The sequence below is a fragment of the Cavia porcellus genome, unplaced genomic scaffold (assembly GCF_034190915.1).
Source record: "Cavia porcellus strain 051 isolate PalLab524CR breed Dunkin Hartley unplaced genomic scaffold, mCavPor4.1 scaffold_27, whole genome shotgun sequence".
In the NCBI taxonomy this organism is placed as follows: domain Eukaryota; kingdom Metazoa; phylum Chordata; class Mammalia; order Rodentia; family Caviidae; genus Cavia; species Cavia porcellus.
In genome coordinates, this window is record NW_026947510.1 from 1,810,373 (window position 1) to 1,830,862 (window position 20,490).

General features: G+C 46.8%; 1 protein-coding gene across 11 annotated transcripts in view; it reads right to left on the reverse strand.

Annotated features, from left to right (window-relative positions):
• Positions 1–84: 84 nt before the first annotated feature.
• Positions 85–20,490, reverse strand: part of Cracr2a (calcium release activated channel regulator 2A) — a 117,069-nt gene continuing 96,663 nt past the window's right edge. For 7 of the 11 annotated variants that reach the window (XM_063237695.1, XM_063237702.1, XM_063237694.1 and 4 more), the window contains 4 exons: positions 19,932–20,013; positions 19,745–19,859; positions 11,698–11,799; positions 10,512–10,750 (listed from right to left, as the gene is read on the reverse strand). In XM_063237695.1, coding sequence (XP_063093765.1) covers positions 10,535–10,750; positions 11,698–11,799; positions 19,745–19,859; positions 19,932–20,013 — 515 coding nt within the window. In that variant the 3' untranslated portion in view covers positions 10,512–10,534. The other 4 variants (XR_010043671.1, XR_001199734.2, XM_003463295.5 and 1 more) reach the window with 4 other exon arrangements.

Consider the following 20,490-nt stretch of genomic DNA (forward strand, 5'->3'; position numbering starts at 1 on the left):
TGCAAAATCAACATAGTTTGAGGCACTTGTTAATGTATTTCTTGCCATAGTCAATGCAACAGAATTCCAGGAACAACAAGAGACTTTCATTATTTGGTTTTTATTCAGCACACTGTCATAGTTGCTCTGGAGCCAGGACGGCACTGCTGTTGGGATTCAGGGCATGAAGATTCTGTTTTACAAGGAGTTTGTCCACAAGTGGCATGCGGCCAACTCCCCAAGAGAAGTACATGCATGGGCCAGGCAGAGTGAGCACCAGGAGTGCTGAGCACTTTCTGGGCAGAGTCCAGCCTGGGAGAGGGGAGGCTGTGGGTGTCATGTACACCTGGTACAGTGGGTTTCCAGGAGTTTGCTGCTCTCAAGTGCCCTGCAGTTCCCAGGGCTAGAGATCAGGTTGTCTTCCTTCTCACCTGTGCCCTTGGATGTGACACAAGGCCAGGGTGGGGCTTCCTAATTGCTGGGGATGGAAGAAAGTCAATCCTTCCTTCCTTCATGAAACATGAATATTTTTGTGCTTTTCTACTTTATTTCAGTAAAAGATGCATAATATTTATAATTTTAACCATTTAAAAATTTACAAGTACATTCATGATACCATGTGCAGCCTGCCCTGACTACCACTATCCAGCTCCAGAACTTCTTCACTATCCCAATGTGGAAGTGTTTTATAAACTATGTATACCAAGGTGGGCCAGTCAAGAATGCATGACCTAATGACTTCACTTCATGCATCTGCCCCACTCAGCATTTGTTCTGTAGGTCATATGGTAGATACAAATATGGAGACCGCAACCCTGATGGTAAGACCTTATAGTCTGTGTGACACTGGCACCTCATGCAATGCCAAATCATTGTGGAGAGAAAGCAGGAAATTCTCTAGCTTGAAGAAATGCAAGTTTTGCTCATTCTCTTCCAAAGGGGAAATGGGAGGAGCGTCTACCTTTGGCCTTAGCTTCTCCCAGTTACTGAGAAATGTAGATTCTCTCTTTATCCTACTGTGTTTGGTTTGGTTTCCTGTGTAGGGAGACATGATGAGTTAATAACTATCATTTGCACTGTGTCTTTCAGTTGACTTGGCTCTTTCCCTGAGGTCCCCACTGTGAGAGCAAGGCTGGGAGCGCTCTTGTGCAAATGAGGAAGTGAGCTCAGACACCCAGCCAGTCTAGGCCTTGCACAAAGTCACACAACTTTCATGCAGGTCCTTATTCTGAGCAGGTCTTGGGGACCAGAGAAAGCTTTTGGGAGAGGGACAATGGGGTATAGGGCTGGTTCCACACCAAGAACAAAGAGAAATGGGCCAGAAAACATCTTCTGGGCACAGAGGCAGGGAGCTCAAGCAAAATTGAGTTGTTGAACAGCCTGAAGGTAATGATTGCCACTGGCAGCAGCTGGGGAGGCTGTGGGCAGGGCTGAGATGGAAGGCTTTGATGGGCATCACGCTGTCTGAGAGGCAATGGAATCACAGCAGCCAGAAGGCTCCCCAGTGTGCTGCTGTAAAAGCTAGAAGAAGCACCTCATTTGAACCATCGAAGCAAACTCCATGGGTCTGCCCAGGACAGGGGCACAGCAGAACAGCCTCTGGGACCTAGGCTCCAGAGGTGCAGTTCTCCCAGGGGATGAGCCTTGTTCTCCAGAAATGACACTTGGCCTTCAAATGCTCCCATAAGGCAAAGACAACTTGCTAGGCACTGGGCCAAACAAAAAGCCATGGATATGGTTGCTCCTGCTCTCAGGACCTTGGTCCAGGGCCTTTCATTCCCCAAGTCCTTTAAACAGTATGTAGGGATTAGCACCATTACAGAGTAGCCTGGGAGAGCCGGGACTACACCCTGGCACTCTGCCCTTGACCTAGTGCTGCACCTCCACAGTCATGTTTCCCTGATTCATTCTGAGTTCACACTCACATGTTTCAATTATTGTTTCCAAGTTGAAAAAATAACGATCCTATTCTGTCTGTGTTCTTTTGCAACTTCTGCTTGATAGTGTAGTCTTCTATTTATTTGTATAGGGCAGATGGATCCAGTCATAATTCACTGTGATAGCACAGGTCTTGCTGATTCTAGGAGTCCTCATTTGTAGGGAGAGGAGTCTCCCAGTGCTATGACAAGGGTCTACAATCACCACCTCTAAATCTGAGCCAAAGTCTCCATGAGGTCCTAGCTTGGAGAAAGGGTCAGCTTAGACCTGACTCAGCTCTGGCCCCAGGATGATAAATGGTGCAACCCTGTCCAACCTTCTCAGCTCCACATGGCTTTCAGGTCCTCGGCCAACCATTGCCTTGCGTGGTCTCCCAGCCCCCTCAACTCCCAGCAATGTTCTCCTAAGTAGGGCACTTTGATTAAATTGGCTCCACTGAATTGTGTGAACAGTGGAGTTATGATGTTCTTTGTTATTGCTGTTGCTGGTAATTAATATGTCCATGAATAGAAACACCAACAGAGGTAGGAAAGTGGGTATGGGAGGTTCACACTGCATTTCTATCCTGTCAGCCACTCCTCACTATAAAGAGGGAGGAAATGACCAACAAGGTCAAATCCTGTGGATTCTGACTGGGCCTGGCTGGGCTTTGGGTAGCCTCTTTCTATTTCCCAGGAAGAGGAGAAGGAGGAGGAGGAGGAGGAGGAGCTGACCACCCTTTGCATGAGTCCTGGAAGCCAGGCAGGGGTTTGGTCCCAGCAGAAGCCCAGGACATTGGGTTTTGGGTTTTTCATGCATGTGTACTATAATTTCATTATTTGGGAGTAAACTGCCTTTTACTTTTCAAGCTTCAGATCTGACTTCCACACTGGATGTCTGGATTCTTAGGAGTCTTGTGTAAGGGTTTCTGGGCTCCCCTTGCTTGCCCAAGGAACTGGGCACCTCCTTGGGCACCTCAACTCCACTGGTCACCCAGAATGATCTCAATCCCAAAGACCCCTTCCACTTTCCATTTCAGAAGAGAGGAGAGACTCTGGAGAGGAGGCCGGTGGCAGAGATAAGGAAGGAGACTGGCTCCTAGCTGTGTTTTGTGGCGTATAAGGAAGGAAGAAGACTTAAGCCTTTAAATCTAAGCTATTTTAAATACAGCTAAAGACTTAAAGGAAGCCATGTCTAAAGAACTAGAAAAAAGGATGAAAATAGAGACTTGCAAAGAAGAGACTGTTAATAAAGACTAGAAAATTATAATGAGGAACCCAACAGAAATTCTGGAGTCTAAGGTATAATAAATAATGGAAATGAAAAATTAACTTAAATTTACATAAAATTCATATTTGATCAGGTAGAAGAATCAGTGAATTTTAAAGTAGGTCAATTGACATCAGATGAAGAACACAAACAAAAATGAATAAAAATAATGAGCAGAGCCTCAGTAGCCAGTGGAGCACTATTGAGAATGCCATCTATGCATAATGAGAGCCCAAAAGGAAAGGGAAGAGAGAATATGGTAGGTAGAATATTTGAAAAAAATGACAAAAGCTCTCCCAATTTGGACTATTAATCTACCCATCAAGAATCTCAACACACACCAAGAGAGATAAATTCAAAAGAAATCCACAGCTGGAAACATCAAAAGCAAAGAGCTGAAAGCCACACACAAAGAGAGAAGCAACTCATCACATACAAGGGGCCCTCAGTAAGAATAATGGTTAATTTCATGTCAGAAACCAGGGAGGCCAGAAACACTGGGATGCACAGTCTAAATGCTGGAAACAGATGTCAACCTAAAACTCTATAGCTAGCAAAAATAACCTTGAGAAATGCAAGATAAATTAAGACATTCACAGCTATACAGAAACAGAGAGAGTTTATCTATAGCAGGTCTGCTCTTGTTACAGCTTTTGCATAGATGCCCCCCTAAAACCTCACGTGCTTTTAGGTGGGGCTTTTTGGAGGTTGCTGAATCATGGGTATGTGGTGCTGGGAGATTAAGGTTGTATGGTAATGAAGTAGTCTACTGATTGGTTTATCCCAGTTCTGGATATGGAATGGTACAACCCAAAAAGATTAGCCTGATGTGATAAAAGGGAAAGAGAGGTTTGCCCTGCACTGCTCTGCAGCCTTCTGCCTGCTCTCTGTGAGGCCCTTCTGCCGTGGCACCCTGCCTTGGAGCCACCTGACTGCACTGAAACCTCACTGTGAGCTGAAACTAATCTTTCCTCCTTTAACTTGTGGGCCTTGAATATTGTGTCTTAGTGATGAGAAAAGTAACCACGACAGCCCTTCAAGAAATACTAAAGGAAACCAGTCCTTCAGGCTGAGATGAAAAACCACAAGATAATAATCCAAGTTGACATGCAGACATCAAGAGCACTAGTAAAATCAATTGTATAGTTAAATATAAAAGATAGTATAATTTTTTAAAAAACTCCTTTGTTCTCTACCATTAAAAGACAACTGAATACAACAATAATTACACATCTATGTTGATAGGCTCAGAATGTGTGAAGATGTAATTTGTGACAACAGTATGAGGCAGGGAAAATGAAGCCTTAGAGGAGCAACTTTTTTGTGTATTATTGAAAATAAGTTGCTATTAATCCAAACAGATTGCTAGTAAATTGAGATATTAATGGTGATCCTCAGGGTAGTCACCAAGAAAACAGGTAAAAATGTACAGTTAAAATAAAAGATTAAAATGGCTCACTAGAAGGTACCTATTTAATACAAAAAGTAGTAATGGAAGAATAGAGGAATAAAAATGATGGGTAGAAAATAAACAGCAAAACAGCAGACATAAATCCTGCTTGTCAATTGCGTTAGATGCAAATAAACTTTCCAATTAGAAGAGAAATTGGAAAAACAGGCTTTAAAAATGATCTAACTGTATGCTATCAACAACAGATTCAATTTAGATTTAAAGACACATATTTGTGTCAGCCTATTGGCTGGAAATAAAAGAATGTAAAAAATGCACTATGCGAACAGCAACAAAAAGTGGCTATTGTAGTACAAGGCAGAATGGAATGGGCTTTAAAACAGAAGTTGTTAATTCAACAGAGGGTGCTTCATAATGACAAAGGGCTAAGACATCCCAGAGATGTCACAGGGACAAGCATATCTGAATGCAAGCAAGAGTCTCTAAATGCATGAAGCAAACAAAGGTCTGATGAAAGCAGACAGCTTTGTCTTAAATATGTAACCTTCATGATCACTGTAGTGTTTAATATTTAACCCTATGGACTCTTCATTTGGGTTAGTTTTGCGTCACTTAGAGTTCTTTGTTAACATACAAATACTGCTCTGGAGCTACTATTTGTGTGAAATACCTCCTCTGGGATTGGTTTAAGATCCTTCAGAAGGGTGACTGTTTGGGACAGGAATGAAGGTTCCAGGTGTTCTTGATGGAGCACATAAGTAGGCCCCGGTGTGGACCCAGGAGAGCAGGGACCCCAAGACTGAATGCAGGTCCTAAGAGTAGGGAATTAATACAGGATGGAAAGGGAGAACTGGGGTGTCACTCTAAGACCTTAAGGAGACTGCAGGGAAGCACATGTGAGATGCAAGGTAAGCCCAGGCATTGATTTGGTGCTGGAGTTCTTGAACTGGCGACGCTGGGCCAAAGGCAGCAGCAGACCCCAAAAAGAGCATAAGAAGCCATGCTGGCGGAGCAGGGGCAAGGCTTGGCTGTGAGCAAGAGTACTGGCCACTCACAGGTAAATAGCCAGGGCCAGCACCAGCTCTGAGCTGCTGCCTGAGTCTTGGACAAGGTGAGGAGTGGATCAGAGCTGAAATCAGACAACAAGTTCTGCCAGGATATCGGCACTGACAGGAAAGCCAGGAATGAAGGGCATGAGGCCACGTGGTGAGGTCAGACCTGAACCCAGAACCTTGCAAATGGGTCAGGCAGAGAGATGCTCAAGAGAGGTGGTCTCTGTGAACAGGCTTGTTTCAGATAGATGCTTGCTAAGTGTTAGCTGGTTCTCAATCTAAAACCAAAGTAAGGCAAGCAGACGGGGCAGCAACTCAGTGCTGACCAAACAAACATAGACCCTGCTTCTCAGTACCTATGAGGTTCTGGGCACTGTGCTAAGTACTTTACATCCATTACTTCCTGTAGCACTCTGGATGTCATGGGGATAAAAACACCCAGTGTACAGGTGAGTGGACAGCTTGGTTAGGTGACTGGCTTGAGATCTTCACAGCAATACAAGTGGGACAGAACCAGAAGGTTGTTCCAGGCATCCTGCCAGCCCCTGGGCCAGGGTGACCTCTGGGTTGACTCTGGTCGACCTAGTGGCTAAAATGAGTCAGATGAGGGGACAGGGGACTTCTCGGAGTTCTCCTGAAACATCAGCTCTCCACTCTCCTACAGTGAGGCTACAGAAGAAGGAAGCAGAGGCCTCCTTGGAGGCCTGGCCTGGGGACACTCCCTGTGGTCTCCTGAAATTGGTGGAGATCCTCTTACACCATCTTTCTCTGCCAGGCCTCTGAAGAGTGCTGGCATTTGCTCTCCACGCCAGAAGCCTGGCAGCAGGGTTGTTCCACTTTATAAATGGAAAAAACCCGTGAAGGCACTTTACTAATGGGGAAAATGAAACCTGAGGCAGGGATAAGGCAAGGGGATAAAGGTGTCTGAGGACTTAGAGAGCCCCAAGTGGACTCTGCTTACCTGTAATACCAGTTCCATCTGTTTGGTCAGAAGCAGAGGAACTGACCTATTCTAAGACCATCTTGCCTTCCACCTGCCCTACACACACACACACACACACACACACACACACACACACACCTACATATCCTTTCTTCAAGGGGCCACACCCCACCGTGAGGCAGTCACCACTGCCTTTCCCTTAGGGAAGGAGTTCCTTGAAAGTTCTCTCCAAACTTGTACAAGGGACCTAGGGTCAGTCAGTGAAGGAAAATGATTACACCACCATCAGTATCTGAGCAGGAAGCTCCCAAGTGAAAAGAGCCTGGTGAGGCGGGAGCCTGGAGGGAACACTCCAGACCTTTAGACACTCTGTGCCTCATGGGTCTCTGGTTTTTGCAAGTGTGGAGGGAGAAAAAAAGAGGAAGTGGGGAGAGAGATCTGCAGAAAGGAGATGCCACTTGCCTGGTGACCCACTGGGGCTGACGTTTTCTGCAGTCTGAAGAGGAGGCTTGGAAATACCCCTAGGAACTCTAGCTAGCAGCTTCTTCTCTCCCTGTCTGGCTGTGTGTGGGCTGTCTTTGGCCAGCTGCTTGGAGCCGTGACCTTGGGACACTTCCCGCTGTCTTCTGCTCAGTGTGCTCTGACACTGGGGCCTAAACCACTCACCTTGCTGGGGGTACCTCGGCAGGGATCTTATGATTTTTTTTATCTGGCTTCTTACCCAGGACAAGAATGAATGCCCTTGCCTGCACCTGACGTCCATCCAGTGATCCTGGGGCACTCTAGTGCTAGAACTTCCCCTTCTCTCGTGAAAGGAATCTCACGGGGACCCAGATCTTTCTGTCCGAGCAGCCTGTGCCAAAGCCAGCAGCTACACCTTAGTCACCTTCCAAACACCACTAAAATGCCGACATTACAGCCACATTAAAGAAAAGCATACTCTCCTGGAAAAGGAAAATAATATAAAATGAATTTGGTAACTACGGCCTTGGTGCTAGGCCACACTGCCTGCATATCAGTCTCCTCCATTAATCATCATGCATGATTCTTTGAGTTATTCTGAGGCACATTTAGAACACGGCTTTATATAGCTGTCTATACCTTACTTATACCCTCCAGAGATGGTTGTTCCCTTTAGCAGCAGATGGCTTTTCCCCTTGTTTTCATCTCTTAGTCAGAGTTAGGTAGGAAGAAAGCTGACTCCCTAACTCCAGACATAAATTGTCACCCTTGGCTTGCCCTGGAGTCAAGGATGTCACTAGGGATGGGCAAGAAAGGCTGTGGGTTCTCTGGGAGGCACTGTTCCACAGACCCAAAGGGGGACAATTCATGAATGTGGTGATCACCAAGAGACTGCTCTGAGGCTTGGGATGGGGGAAGGGCGGAACCCTGAGTGATTTTCTTCTTTCTGTTCAAGTCTGTCAAGGTCTATGAAATGTGTGACAAGAGTACCCCCTTTGACCTCTGGAGAATAGGGGTCAAAGGAAGAGCAACAAATTTGGCACATCTTTGGCCTCCAGGAAGCAGCAAGTTGGCCCTGCACAGTTGCCATGGCAACCAGAGCACAGAGCTCCTAAGGGCAAGGGGAGAAGGGAGGAGGAGGAGGCACCTGATGGTTTTTCTGGCCCACCTGTTTCTTTCCCCCAGGAAACCAAGCTGGAGGGGAGGGGGGAAGAGTGGACACTTGGGATCTAGAAGAGATGCTTGAGAGCAGCACTGCTGATCCATTTGCTTCCCTTCCTCTGGGGGAGGCAAGTCCCCAACAAAGACAGAGGTCTGGGTGAGCCCTGCCAGGGGCGGAGGAAGTCCAGTCCTCTCTGAGGCCTCCTGTCATCTGCAGCAGGATTTCTTCTTGGTGGGGCGGCCAACCTGAATGATGTCCTCTCTCACTATGTCTTCCTGTTCCTTGAGGAACCTGGGGGAAGGGGAGAGACAGTGTTCCCATGGAGAATCTGCTAGGCTCAGGAGCCCAGCACCCTCAGAGCCAGGCCTCCTGAGTGATGCAGAAAGCACCCACAGAGACTAAGACAGCACTGAATGCCCCCCACCCCCTGCACCCAGGGTGTGACTAATGCTACGGCCACAGCTTAGTCAACACGGATCCTTCAGGACACCTCTTCCATGAAGCCTCCCCAGCTACTCTCTTGTTGACCCAAGTGTCCCTGGTTGCACTCTGACCTTTGGTGCTTGTATTCTACCTCTCAGCATCAAGGTGCCTTCTCCTCAGCTTTATCTCTCAGCAGAGCATGAGCTGCTTAAGGGCAGAGACAGTGCCTTTGTCTCTGAGCCCCATGTCCTATTGCAGTAACTGGCACGCAGGCTTGTGGCTTATTCATAGTTAACTTCCCAGGCTTGAGCCACGTGGCCACAGATCCAGATTAAATGTAGGAGGCAAGGGATTTAAAACAATGCTAAGTATCTTATCCTGCTTTATGTTTTCACAGCTTTATGTTATCACCATATGCCCTTCCCCCAACCTTCACAAGCACCCAGCTGGGCAGGAAAGGTCAGGTTGGTGTTCTGGCAGGCCCAACAAAGCTCTCTGAGTCTGTGTCAGAGAAGATCCCAGAACTGTCCCCCGTAACCCTGACCTCTCCACTGCACACAATTGTTTTCTTAACTTTTGGTTAGACAGGGTCTTAAGGAACAAGTCTCTCTGTGTGACTAGTTCTTCGAGCATCCTAACTGGCGACCTCTGACTGATTCTCCTTCCTAGCCTTGCCTCCTCCTCTCCTCAGAACAACACTTACTCCCAGCTGACTGCTTACTAATGTCTGCTAAGACACTAGGTACCGTGTTGAGGCACCTCTGAGAGAAACTTTCCTAGGTGGAGTCCTTGCAAAAACACCACCTGTCAGACTCAGAAGATGGAGGAGAGTGACCAGCAGGGAGCTTCTTTATTATCACTGCTGGGCTTCGGAAGGCTGCTCCTGATGGCTGACATCCCACACAGAGGTCTGGGCCACCCATCCTGGATTCAGAGTGCTGGAGCACACAGGGAGGAGGCCCAGGGACATAGTCTGGGCAGAGGGGATGTCATGCGTCTACCAGGCCTGGCACAGCTAGGCTCAGCATGTCCCTTGGCCTTGTGCATGTGTCTCTTTACCTGGCGAGTTGGAGCAGGGACTCTTTGGTGTTGTGACCGGAATAGGCACTGCATTCATAGAAGATCAGATTGTTCTCCTGGAATCATAAAACCGGAATTAAGAGCAGGGTACTGGGGGAGTTAGAGGAACCTGACAGGGGGAGTGCCTTGGCTGCCTCTTTCTAAGCCCTCACCTCGTCTCACAGACCCTTTGACTCCTAATCCCTGTCCTTCCTCTGGCTGCGGCAATTTTCTGGCCCCTCAGCTCCCTGTCTAATGCTCATTCTGTAAGCATCCCCGGGTGAGCCATAATGATCATAAGAGAGCCTTGCACAGCCTGGTTCATACTGGCTCCACTTGCAAGAATGTGCACACTTGTTTCAGAGTCTCAGAAGCCTGGGATACAGGCCAGAGACCCAAGGGCCTGCACAGTCTATATTCTTCCAACTTCCCAAGTGAAGAAACTGAGGCCAACCCTGCACATGGCTGAGCTGCTCTGGTCACACAGTTAGTGAATGGCAGGGCTTGTGGCAGCATGCTTTGCACAGGACCCTGGAGCTCTTATGGGTCCTGGTGGATGTTACAAGCCCTCGAGTTGGATTTTTTTTCAGGCCAGATGATGACTATTCTAGCTGCCCAGGCTATCAGTGTTGGCACATGAGACAACTGTCCCTCACTGTATTATGCGGTGGCTGTGCTGTGTGCACAGGCCCTGGGCCAGAGCTCACTGTAGTGCATTTATCACTTTCGATTAGATTGCTCACTCTGTGATAGCACTGCTGATGGCACCAGCTCCTGCTTGGAGATGCTGTTTCCTCAGAGGTCGATGTCTTGTGGGCATGGAGCCATCTGAGTGAGGATACTTCGGCAGTCATGGTTCAAACTGTGGCTTGCATGTCTAGCTGTCTCCATGCACAGCCACAGCCCTGCGCAGCCTCTGCCCCTTCACGTCCTTGTGTGAGCTGCGATCCAGCCCTGACTCTGTCAGACTTACTGGTGGGTGGGGGCAGGAGGGTACAGGACCCACTGGGAGACAGGACTGCTGATCCCACCACTGGTGAGCTGAGACACTCAACTACCATCTCAGTGTTTTTCTCATGGATTGAAAGGAGAAAAAGAGAAAAGAAAATGGGATAATAATAAAAACACAGGTCTGCTTTTCTTCAGCTAAAATCTTTGGATCTACATGTCCCTGGGAATTCAAAATTTTTTTAATTATAGAAAGGTAACACATATGTTATATCTTGTATATTATATAATACCCTCAGAAGGTCTGGGATGCCACTCTATAATCAAACACATTCATACTTCTTCAGTGAAATACTTCAGTGTTCACTCTAAATGCAGTTAAAAATGCAGTCTTGTGTCAGACTTTGCGATCAGACTTTCCTGCCAAATAAAATATACAAGGACATTTCTGTCTTCAGGGCATTTGGATCTCGGAACTACAGACACATAACCACTCGATGACCTGCCACACAGATACCTGGAAGCCTTTCTCATCTTTGTCCTTGAATGTCATTGTCTGTGATCTTCTCCGAGGCTCTAATGAGCCAAACTCTCTGAGTAGGGTGAATGCAGTAAGGACTGTAGAATTGCAAGGTGGTGAGCACCCATCTACACAGCACCATGAAAGAGAAACCTGAGAACAAGCTTTGTCTTGCTGTCTGGTTTCCTCCAAGCCCTAATGGTCCATTCTTGGCTAGAGGCTGATGCTTATTTTAACGGTAGGTTTTCCAGTGCCTCTCAAGTTTATCTTGAGTTCACACCTTCAAAGCAATACCTTGATTAAAACAGTGATTCTCTAGCAGAGTGGCCCAAGGAGGAACACTGTTTTTCATCCTTAAAGGTAATCAAATACAAATGCCAATGATACAGAGAGGAATTCTGTGTCCCAAGGAACAAAGTTTAGAATCATTTCCCACATCTAGTGGGTTCCAAACAACTCCATCTTGTGACCTGTGTCTGTCTTCAGGCTCAGGAGCCAGGACTATCTGGGAGTTCCCACCCTGTCCGGAGAGAAGAAAGGCTGCTGCTTTACCTTGGCAAGTTGCTCCCCCAGGCCTCGGGGAACTTCTCGCTCCTTCTCATTGTCAAGTTTATTGCCCAGCAGAAGAACAGGAACACGGCCTCCCATAGCTTCCTGCAGAACAGATAATCCCCAACTGAGAAAAGCTTCCATAAGGAGAGCCCAGAAGGGCAGACTTAAAATGTTGGCTGCAGTGGTAAAATCTGGTTTGCAAGTCTTCTGCTGCCACATAGGACAGAGCGCCACCTCTTCTAAAAGCTTCGGGTTACCACACTTTGGCGTGGTGCCTTAGGCCTCTGCCTGCCTCCTAGTCCTCATCAGGGCAAGAACCACTTCCCTCTGGGCACTTTTCTGGGTTCTTAGAAATACCAGGAAGTGTGTATGGGGGTGTGGGGGGATGGACAATGGACACCGATTAACACTATGTCCTTTTCTAGTGCTTACAGTGTCCCCTGTGGCATTCTCAAGCCACTATGCTTGTGGAATGAACCAAGGAAATTAGCGTGGTTTGAAACTCTTCTACAGAATGCTTGGCTTCGAAGCAGCATCTCCAGAGGCCTCCTGTTGGCACACAGTCTCCATGAGGGCTTGATCAAATCTGTCTCACCGTATGCGGCCCACAGAACTCCATAAAGCACTGCTGAGTGCCTAATTGGAGGTGGGCACCACAGACCTGTGCCACTGGGAGCCTGGGCTCTGAAGGCACAACCCATGAGGCCACAGCAGCTGCCTTTGCTGGGCGCAGGCTCCCTCCCAGCAGGACTGGTTCTGTTTACTCCTGCTCAGCTGGGACACGTCAGCCAGGGGCCTGCATCCTGGAGTCTCTGCCCCTTCCTGCAAAGGGGGTGAAACACGCGCCTTTTTGCAGGGGAACAAAGGGCCCGGGACTGGCAGCTATTCAGTGTGCAAATATGGTAATGCTCATATTTAAAAGGGCTGTTATTTTTACTTTGTGAAATATTTAATTAGGAGCTTTTTATCATAATTTGGTAACGAATAGTTATTCGTTGTAGCTAAATGTTTTACTAAATAAAAAGGGCTGTGGAATAACAGAACCTTACAAGCAGTTAGTATTGCTAATACTTTAGCTATTTTACCTCAGAACTTCAAATAAATGTCTCAAGTCCACCTGACAGGAATGCCTATTTTAAATTTAAATGCAATTACCTTTATAATTAAAGCCTCAATGTTTCCTTGATCTGTACATTTATTTTTATTGCAGTTCAGTAGTAAGAAAAAAATTCTCATTTACTAAATGAGAACATTTGGTTCAGAGAACCCAAAAGAACATTCAACAACAAAGTCACTAATGTCTGACGCTCTGTAAGCAAACCAGTCCACAATTCTCCACTCAATCCATCATCTGGATTCTTATTTCCTGGCTACCTAGCATCTTATTAAATAGAACTCCCTAAAAATGGTATCCATTGCTAAGATGGGAATTAATGTTTTTAATGGTGACTCAAAGCTCCTACAAGATCTTGCTGTGTCTTCAGACCTACTGACAATAAATTATGTGCAAGGTGGTTGATGTGTCTAGTAGGTTGCGAGTGAAGAACTCACCGCTGTGGCTCCCTATTAGCCAGAGTCTGCTAATGGGACTCTCCCCATTCTCTGAGCCAGGTGACTGATACTTCTGCGAAGAGTTTCTCACAGAAAAAGAAGAAAAGAGGAGGAAGCAGGGAACTGGGCCAAAGGCTGGCTGTTTAGAGCACATGAGAGAGAGCTATTTGTATACTGATGTGTGAGAAATGACTAAGGCTTGTGGGATTTCTTGACATGGAAACTCTCTGAAAATATGAGCATCAGACTTGAAATCTCAGGATAGAATTCGAGCCCTATTTTGTTATCACTTGAAAGGGGCACTGGCTGTGGTTTCTGCCCCTGCAAAGGGGATGATAATCCTGAGAGACCCAAAGGGATGGGCTGGAGCTTGAGTTGTGTCTAACAGCTGGGTCCTGAGTACCACAACTCCAGTGCTGCCTTTCAGGAAAAGGGACAGTCTTCTTCTTTCTTTTAAAAAGCAATTCTTAGATATAAAAATAAAATAGAGCAGGAGAAAGTAAAGCACTTGAGCTATGGTTTCTGTTGCATGTGTTTGTCCTCTTTTATATAACCACTCTGGGCAATTTGCTTCCCCTCCGTGGGCTTGGCCTGCTGTGCGTAAAGGGGAATGAAGTCTATTTCCAGACGAATGGCAGAAATGAAAAAGAACATGCATAAGATCAGAGGATGTGCTACCTGTCACAGGAAGTTGGTACTCACCACCTGGCCCCCTGAATGGGGGCAGACGGATAGGCTGGGTAGGCATGAGGGTCCTGCAGTTCCTTTTCACCCTAAAAGTCTTGAGTTATCTGTCTAACTGCTGCACATTTCCTGTCCACAACTAGGTTTTCAGCCTGCTGCTACCTGGCACAGGAAGGCTCCTAATTACCCACTAGGTGACACACATTCCCCTCCACTACTTTTTTTTTCCTAGTGCTAAAGATGGAACCCATGATCTCTTGGATGTGAGGCAAGTACTCTACCACTAAGCCACACCCCAAGCACCACACTTCCTTTTAAGTCCAAAGCCTGTCTCTTTCAAATTTCTGGGGCTTTGGTGAAAAAGCTTCAGATTCACTCAATCTCTGCTGTTAATATTGTTATAGATGTTGGTAAAAATCCCAGAAGTGTGACAGACCAGAATGACATGTGATCACTTCTTAGGAGACTTGGGGTGTGCTTTGGGCTCTGTGGCCACCTGTTCACGTGGCTCATCTGATAGCTCTTCTCCAAATCTCTAATTCTTCCTCAGTAAACTAGGCTTCTAGAGCTGTTTCTCTTCTAGGATCTTTTGACAGAGAACCCTCTCTACATCTTCAATCATTTTAGTTGCCTTTTTCTGAACTTGAGCTTGTTGGAAGACAGATTTGTCGAAATTCTAAAGATTACCCATCTCTGACTTTAAATAACTAGGGCTGTCAGCTTGGAGCTGGGGATTGGCATTCAGCTCAGGATGTGCAGCTGTGGGGCTGGGTTAGTTGTAGGGTGTGTGCGTGCGTGCGCGCATGTGTATGTGTGTGTGTGCATGTGTGTGTGTGTTAATATCTATTTGCTGAGAGGCACGAAAAAGCACTTAGCTGGGATAGTGCTGCCATTTCTCTGGAGCCAGAACAAAAAAATTTCTCAGCACATTAAAGCATGCCGTTATGCTAAGAAAAAAATGACTGCAAAATTATAACTTGGGGGTTTCCATATTTATCCACCCCCTGGACTATGAGTCAAAACAAGATTTATTTGTGCAGTGCATTTCAAACTGCTAGCACTTCAAGCTCAACTTGGAACGTGGGAAAAAATCAAACTGCTATTTTTTGCTTTGTGCTGTACATTGTCACTGAGGACAAAGATCACAGGATGAGATTTAGCTAGCAGCACAGGGAGGGGAGGGGAGGGAAACGGACCACAGCCCCTTGAGCTACTCAGTTTTGAGACTGAGGCGAGAAGGACTGAAAGAAAACAAACACCTTTTCTCAGCAGAAGACTGCAGCATGAGCTATGCGGCAGGACAGAAGCACAGAGCATGGCAGAGTCCTGGATTCTAGGTCTGGCCATGTCACTGACCAGCAGTGGGCACTTCCTCTCTGTGGATCTCGGTTTTCTCACCTAAAATTAATCTCCAGCTCAGAGACACAGGTCTATCAGAGATACTGGGCTCTCCGGTTTAACCACCCCAGTTATACTCAGCTTATAGACCTAATGGTACAGTGCTATGAGAATGACACAAAAGACGAAAATATGAACTTTTACATCCAAGAAGGCAGACCTCGGGAGCCAATAATCCAGATTCAGGGGAGATATGAATCTGCACAGGCTTGGACCCAGTTCTACTACTTGACACAGGGCTCAAGTCTTTAGATGTCTAGTTTGTCTCATGAACTTAGGGTAGGGCTCTCAGAGTACAGCCTGTTTCTTCTTCAAGGTGGAATGGCTAGACCAGCTCTAGCCAGTGGAGAGGAGAAGCAGGTGGGTGACGGTGCAGAGTTAGCTGACTGCTATGACTTCCTATCTGGAGTGCAGAGACCCAGCACAGATGTGGTGTGGACCTCTTCTGCAGAAGGCCTGCACGTCAAGTTGTTCATATGGGGTGAGGATAGGGTAGGGTGAGGCGAGGATCAGTTCTGAGGGTAGAACTCTCCTACCCATCAGGCAGGGTAAATGTGATGGTCTGAATGAGCTTTTCCTCTAAGGGTTGTGGTTCTCAATAAGATGGTGCTGGAGGTATGACTTCCACAAGGTGAGGCCAGGGGTTGGTTATTGAGATTGAGGTTATTGAGATGCTTCCTTTGGAAAGGCTTAAGGTGGTTTTCATGGACCTTGCTTATTTCTTGGGAGAGTAAGCCAGCCCCTCCCCATTCCTGTAGCTTCTGGTCTGACACTGCAATCTCTTCCTCACAAACACTTCTTCTGTGTTAGGATCCACCATGCTGTGACACAGCCAAGAGGATTCTCACCAGAGCTAAGCCATGCAGGCTCCTGTGCCCTTGATTCTCTTGTACTGTGAGTGCAGTAAACTTTCTTTCATAAGTAGCTTTTCTCATATATTTTGTCACAGTAACAAACAAAGACTATCACTAGTTTTCTCTTCCATGGAATGGCCTTGGTTCCCTTTGAGCTGGAAGGACCTTTGAGGTTCCTGCCATTCACACACTCTTGCTCCATTCAGGGCCCCCTGAGAGAGTCCGATGCCGGAAGGAGTCTTGCAGAGCACTTTCTCCACTCACTCCGAGTATGATTAGCCAAAGTTCAATGGCCAGGAGACGGCTGAGTTGGCATGGTAGGAACTTTCTTTCCAGGGAACTCTACCACTTCCCCCAGCATCTGTTCCACCCCTCACAACCTCATGAGAGTCTTTCCCATGTATGGCAATTTCAGCCCTTTATTCTTGTGCTGCTTTTCAGGTTGAGGAAGAAAGGGGCACTGAGAACAGCTGGCCACCATTCAGTTAATAATAAGGCTTCAGAACTATGAAGACTATTATTAAAGCTTCCCTTCCACCCTCCTTCCCAGGCGAGGGAGTTGGTAAAGTGCTTGGAGCTCTTTGGAAAAATAAGGTGCTCCACAAATATAAAGTACTTATTATTTTCAGTTCCCCTAAGATCAAATTAGATGTCAAGTTTTAATCTATCACCTGACACCTCTGATTGCTGGTTGCCAAGGTAGAATGACTTAGCTTTTCAAGAATCAGGAGAATAATTGCATTCCTGATGCCTCTGTTCCACACCTCAACACACACGCCATCATCTGACACAGACTCCCGCACTTGCCCTGGAAACCTTGTGCCACTGAGCTGAATTCATTTTCCAGTCTGTCATCCTGGTCCCCTAGACTGCCTGGTACATGCTGGGCACGTGGGTCAAGCTCAGCAAATTCCTGGTGTGGGACCATGGATATCTTTGAAAATGATTCAGTTCCTTTGTAACTATGGTGTATATATTTTTTTGTGTGTGTTTCATCCAGTCATCAAACCTCTGAGCAGAAGATTGGTAGACCAAGGCCAGGGCCCTGATAGTGTATGTGAGGTTCTTGGTGCCAGCAATAAAAAGCTGACTAATACACATAGATAACTCTCTGAGTTAGCCTTGTATGGATCACCCTCCTCTGCATACTCCAAAGCTTCCACGGGCATCTTCCCAGGCACATGCTGACAATGCTGTCAGTCTCATTCCATGAAGGAACAGATGGACATCCAGTGCTCAGTAGCAGTTGACTGTAGTGACTGGATTTATACTCCAAAGATATAATGATACATTTTGAGATTTCTTCACTTCTACCACCAAGTCCAATTGCATGCTCTCTCTTGATCTCAGGTCCTCTGTGGAAACAGAAGACCTAGAAACTATATCCCTAATAGTAGCGGAGAGCGTAGTCTTGCAAATTTGTTTACATCTACTTCCATTACTTCTGGATCATTTCCACCAAGTTCCAATATATATCATAATTTAGGTTGGCAGACAATTGAATGTTTGTGGCTGGGAAAAGAATGGGTGGCCTTGATTTCATTTTAGTTTAAACCAGTGTGCTAGATTGTACTAGACAGATGATTTTCACAGGAAAATGCTTTTGCCTAGTAAAACTGTATGTGTACTCAATATGCACAACCAAAAGAAGCCAAGCAGATCTGATGACAAAAAGAGATGAGCACCCATAGCTCAAGTCACTAGACTGTCTCTGCCATACCCCACTATCAGGGGTATATATGTCAGTTTCCAGAGTTTCAGAGATAAGAGCATAAAAACTTTGGGGTATAGGCTTCCTAATGCTCCTCCTAGTACTGCCAAGAAGGAAGGAAAGGAAAGGAAAACCAAGAAGATGAGGAGGAAAGTATGACAGAGAAGGAAAGGGAAAGACAATGACATCATAAGTTTCACATTATAAACAGGAATTGCCACATTTATCTGTGCCATTTGCTACCTTACTAATAGTCTGGTGCAGAGATAATTCACTATATTTCAAACCATACAGTTTTTCATTTGTAAAGGATTAATGCACAGTAATTTTGAGAGATGGTTTGCATTAAGTAAATTTCAGAATAATCCTTAAATCTGGCTTCTATTCTGTCTCTTATTTTTCTTGGTAATAAGAAGGACGCAGATGAATAGCAGAGAGTGGTCTAGCCAGTCAAGGTGACACAAAAACAGATATTGGTGGGAAGAATCACAGACAGGTCTCAAGGCCAAAGGGATCAAGAGATCAGCATCCCCAGTGAGAATCCACTTACTCATCTGCATTAGCCAAGCACCATGAGTCAAGGCCCCTGTCAAGAATCTGGGTTGCAATGACAAAGAAGTGGCTTCAGTTCTCAGGAGGCTCAGTGAGAGACACAGGTGGGTAAGCATGTGAGTTACAAAAGAGTCGTAAGTAGGTGACAGGGCTGAAGATAAACCTCAGGGGGACAGAAGGGCCTGGCAGTGTTCTGAACAAATACTGAATGAATGATGGATCCTTCTGGTGGAAGGCAATGGGAAGTCCTACTGGACTGCTTTGTAGAAGCAGTACATGGCTTGTCTACACTGTCTTTGACCTTGTGAAACCTGCATCAAGGTGGCAGAGGAACAACATGTGTTTGGACAAGAGATGGTTTGCACTCACAAAGCAACACACTGTGAGCATAAACCAAGAAGGTAAAGCCTCACAGATAGTCCTGAATTTGAGGAATGCAGCTGCTCAGTGCCCTGGGTAGGGCTTTTGTTTGGGGAGGAGTCCAGAGACTCACCTTTTAGATCAACCTCCCCTGAAGGGTGTGTGGAGGGCTGGGACAGAAGCCTCAACCACTGCACAGAAAAGCTTCTGGGCAGGGCACAGCTGGGAGCACTGGAACCAGCAAAACACAGGGCTGGGAAAGGGGTCGTGAGGAAGAATTTCATTGTGACTCAACTGAAACACTGCTGTCTTCTCAGGGAAACCTTGGGGCACCCCACTCTGTGCCTCAGCTCCAATCTAGACCTCCTCACTCATAGAAATTGTAATGACACAATTACAGGTAGTCTTAGTCCACTTCCTGGAGCCATAACAATACTATAGGCTGACTAGTTCACCTGATACACTGCTCTGAGGTTGGAGAGTTTAAACTTAGACAGCTACTTCCAGTGAAGTTCTCTTCACTGTGATGAGAACCCTGCAGAGTCCCAAGGTGGCACAGGGCATCACATGGCAAAACAGAACACTTGCTCAGGCCTCTCTTCCTCCTCTTGAACAGACACAGCCCCTCTGGATCAGTGCACAACCCTCATGGTCTCCTTTTAACACCTCCCAAATACAGTAGTTAGATTGAGTTCCACCCCTTCATATCTCACAGAAAGGGTCACATTTCAATATGAGTCTTGGCCAGGGCCTTCAAACCATAGCACTGGTGACCTGTGTGTTTCTCCATGAGGTCAGGGGCTGCTCTCACTCCTGACCCCAGCTCTCACATGCACAGGTAAACAAATACCTGTTTCTGTTTGGTCCTGGAAAGGTGAGAGCCAGAGGAAGAGGGGCAGGGCAGAGGACATGCAGTTGCCAGAAGGGGCCTGCTCACCTCTATGCTGCTGAGCCACTGCCGGACTGACAGGAATGACTCCTTGGCTGTGAGGTCGTATACGATGATGATGCCATCAACTTTTCGGAAGAACTGCTGGGTGATGCAGCGGTACCTGCCCAGGGAGGCCACCATTAGGCCCAAGCAGCCTTACTTCACAGCCCAGACCTCAGGGACAGCTCCTCACCTTTCCTGTCCAGCCGTGTCCCACAGCTGCAGGGCCACCTGAGAGCCATCCACGTTTATTGTCTTCACTCGGTAATCGATACCTGCAAGGGGGACTGGGTTTGTCATCAGGGCTTCCTGGGGGTGGAGGCATCTTCACTTCTAAATCAGGGAAGTGAGGCCTCCATGTCTGAGTCATGCCATCCCCAGGGGACAGCTGTCCTCGTGCCTTCTGGGAGACACTGTGGAGAGATGCACAGAGCACAGGACCTAAGCTCTGGTCCTGTCTCCCTCTTACTTACTATGGACCCTGATCAATCACTCAGCATTCCTCAGTTGCAGGCTTCATACTGTGGTGCAACCTATGTCCTCTTTAGTGACACTGTGTAAGGCCAAGTCAGAGCCCATGCAGGAAAGCAGTGTGCCAGTACAGACCACTGCTGCCCTCCATAGATTCTCTTCCTTAAAGGGAAACTGAAGGAGAGAGGACGGAACCCAGTGTGTTCCCTCCCTCTTGCACTCCCATTCTTCTCCTCCTTCCATCTTTCTCCCTCTGTCTGTACCTTCCTCTCTGTTTCTCT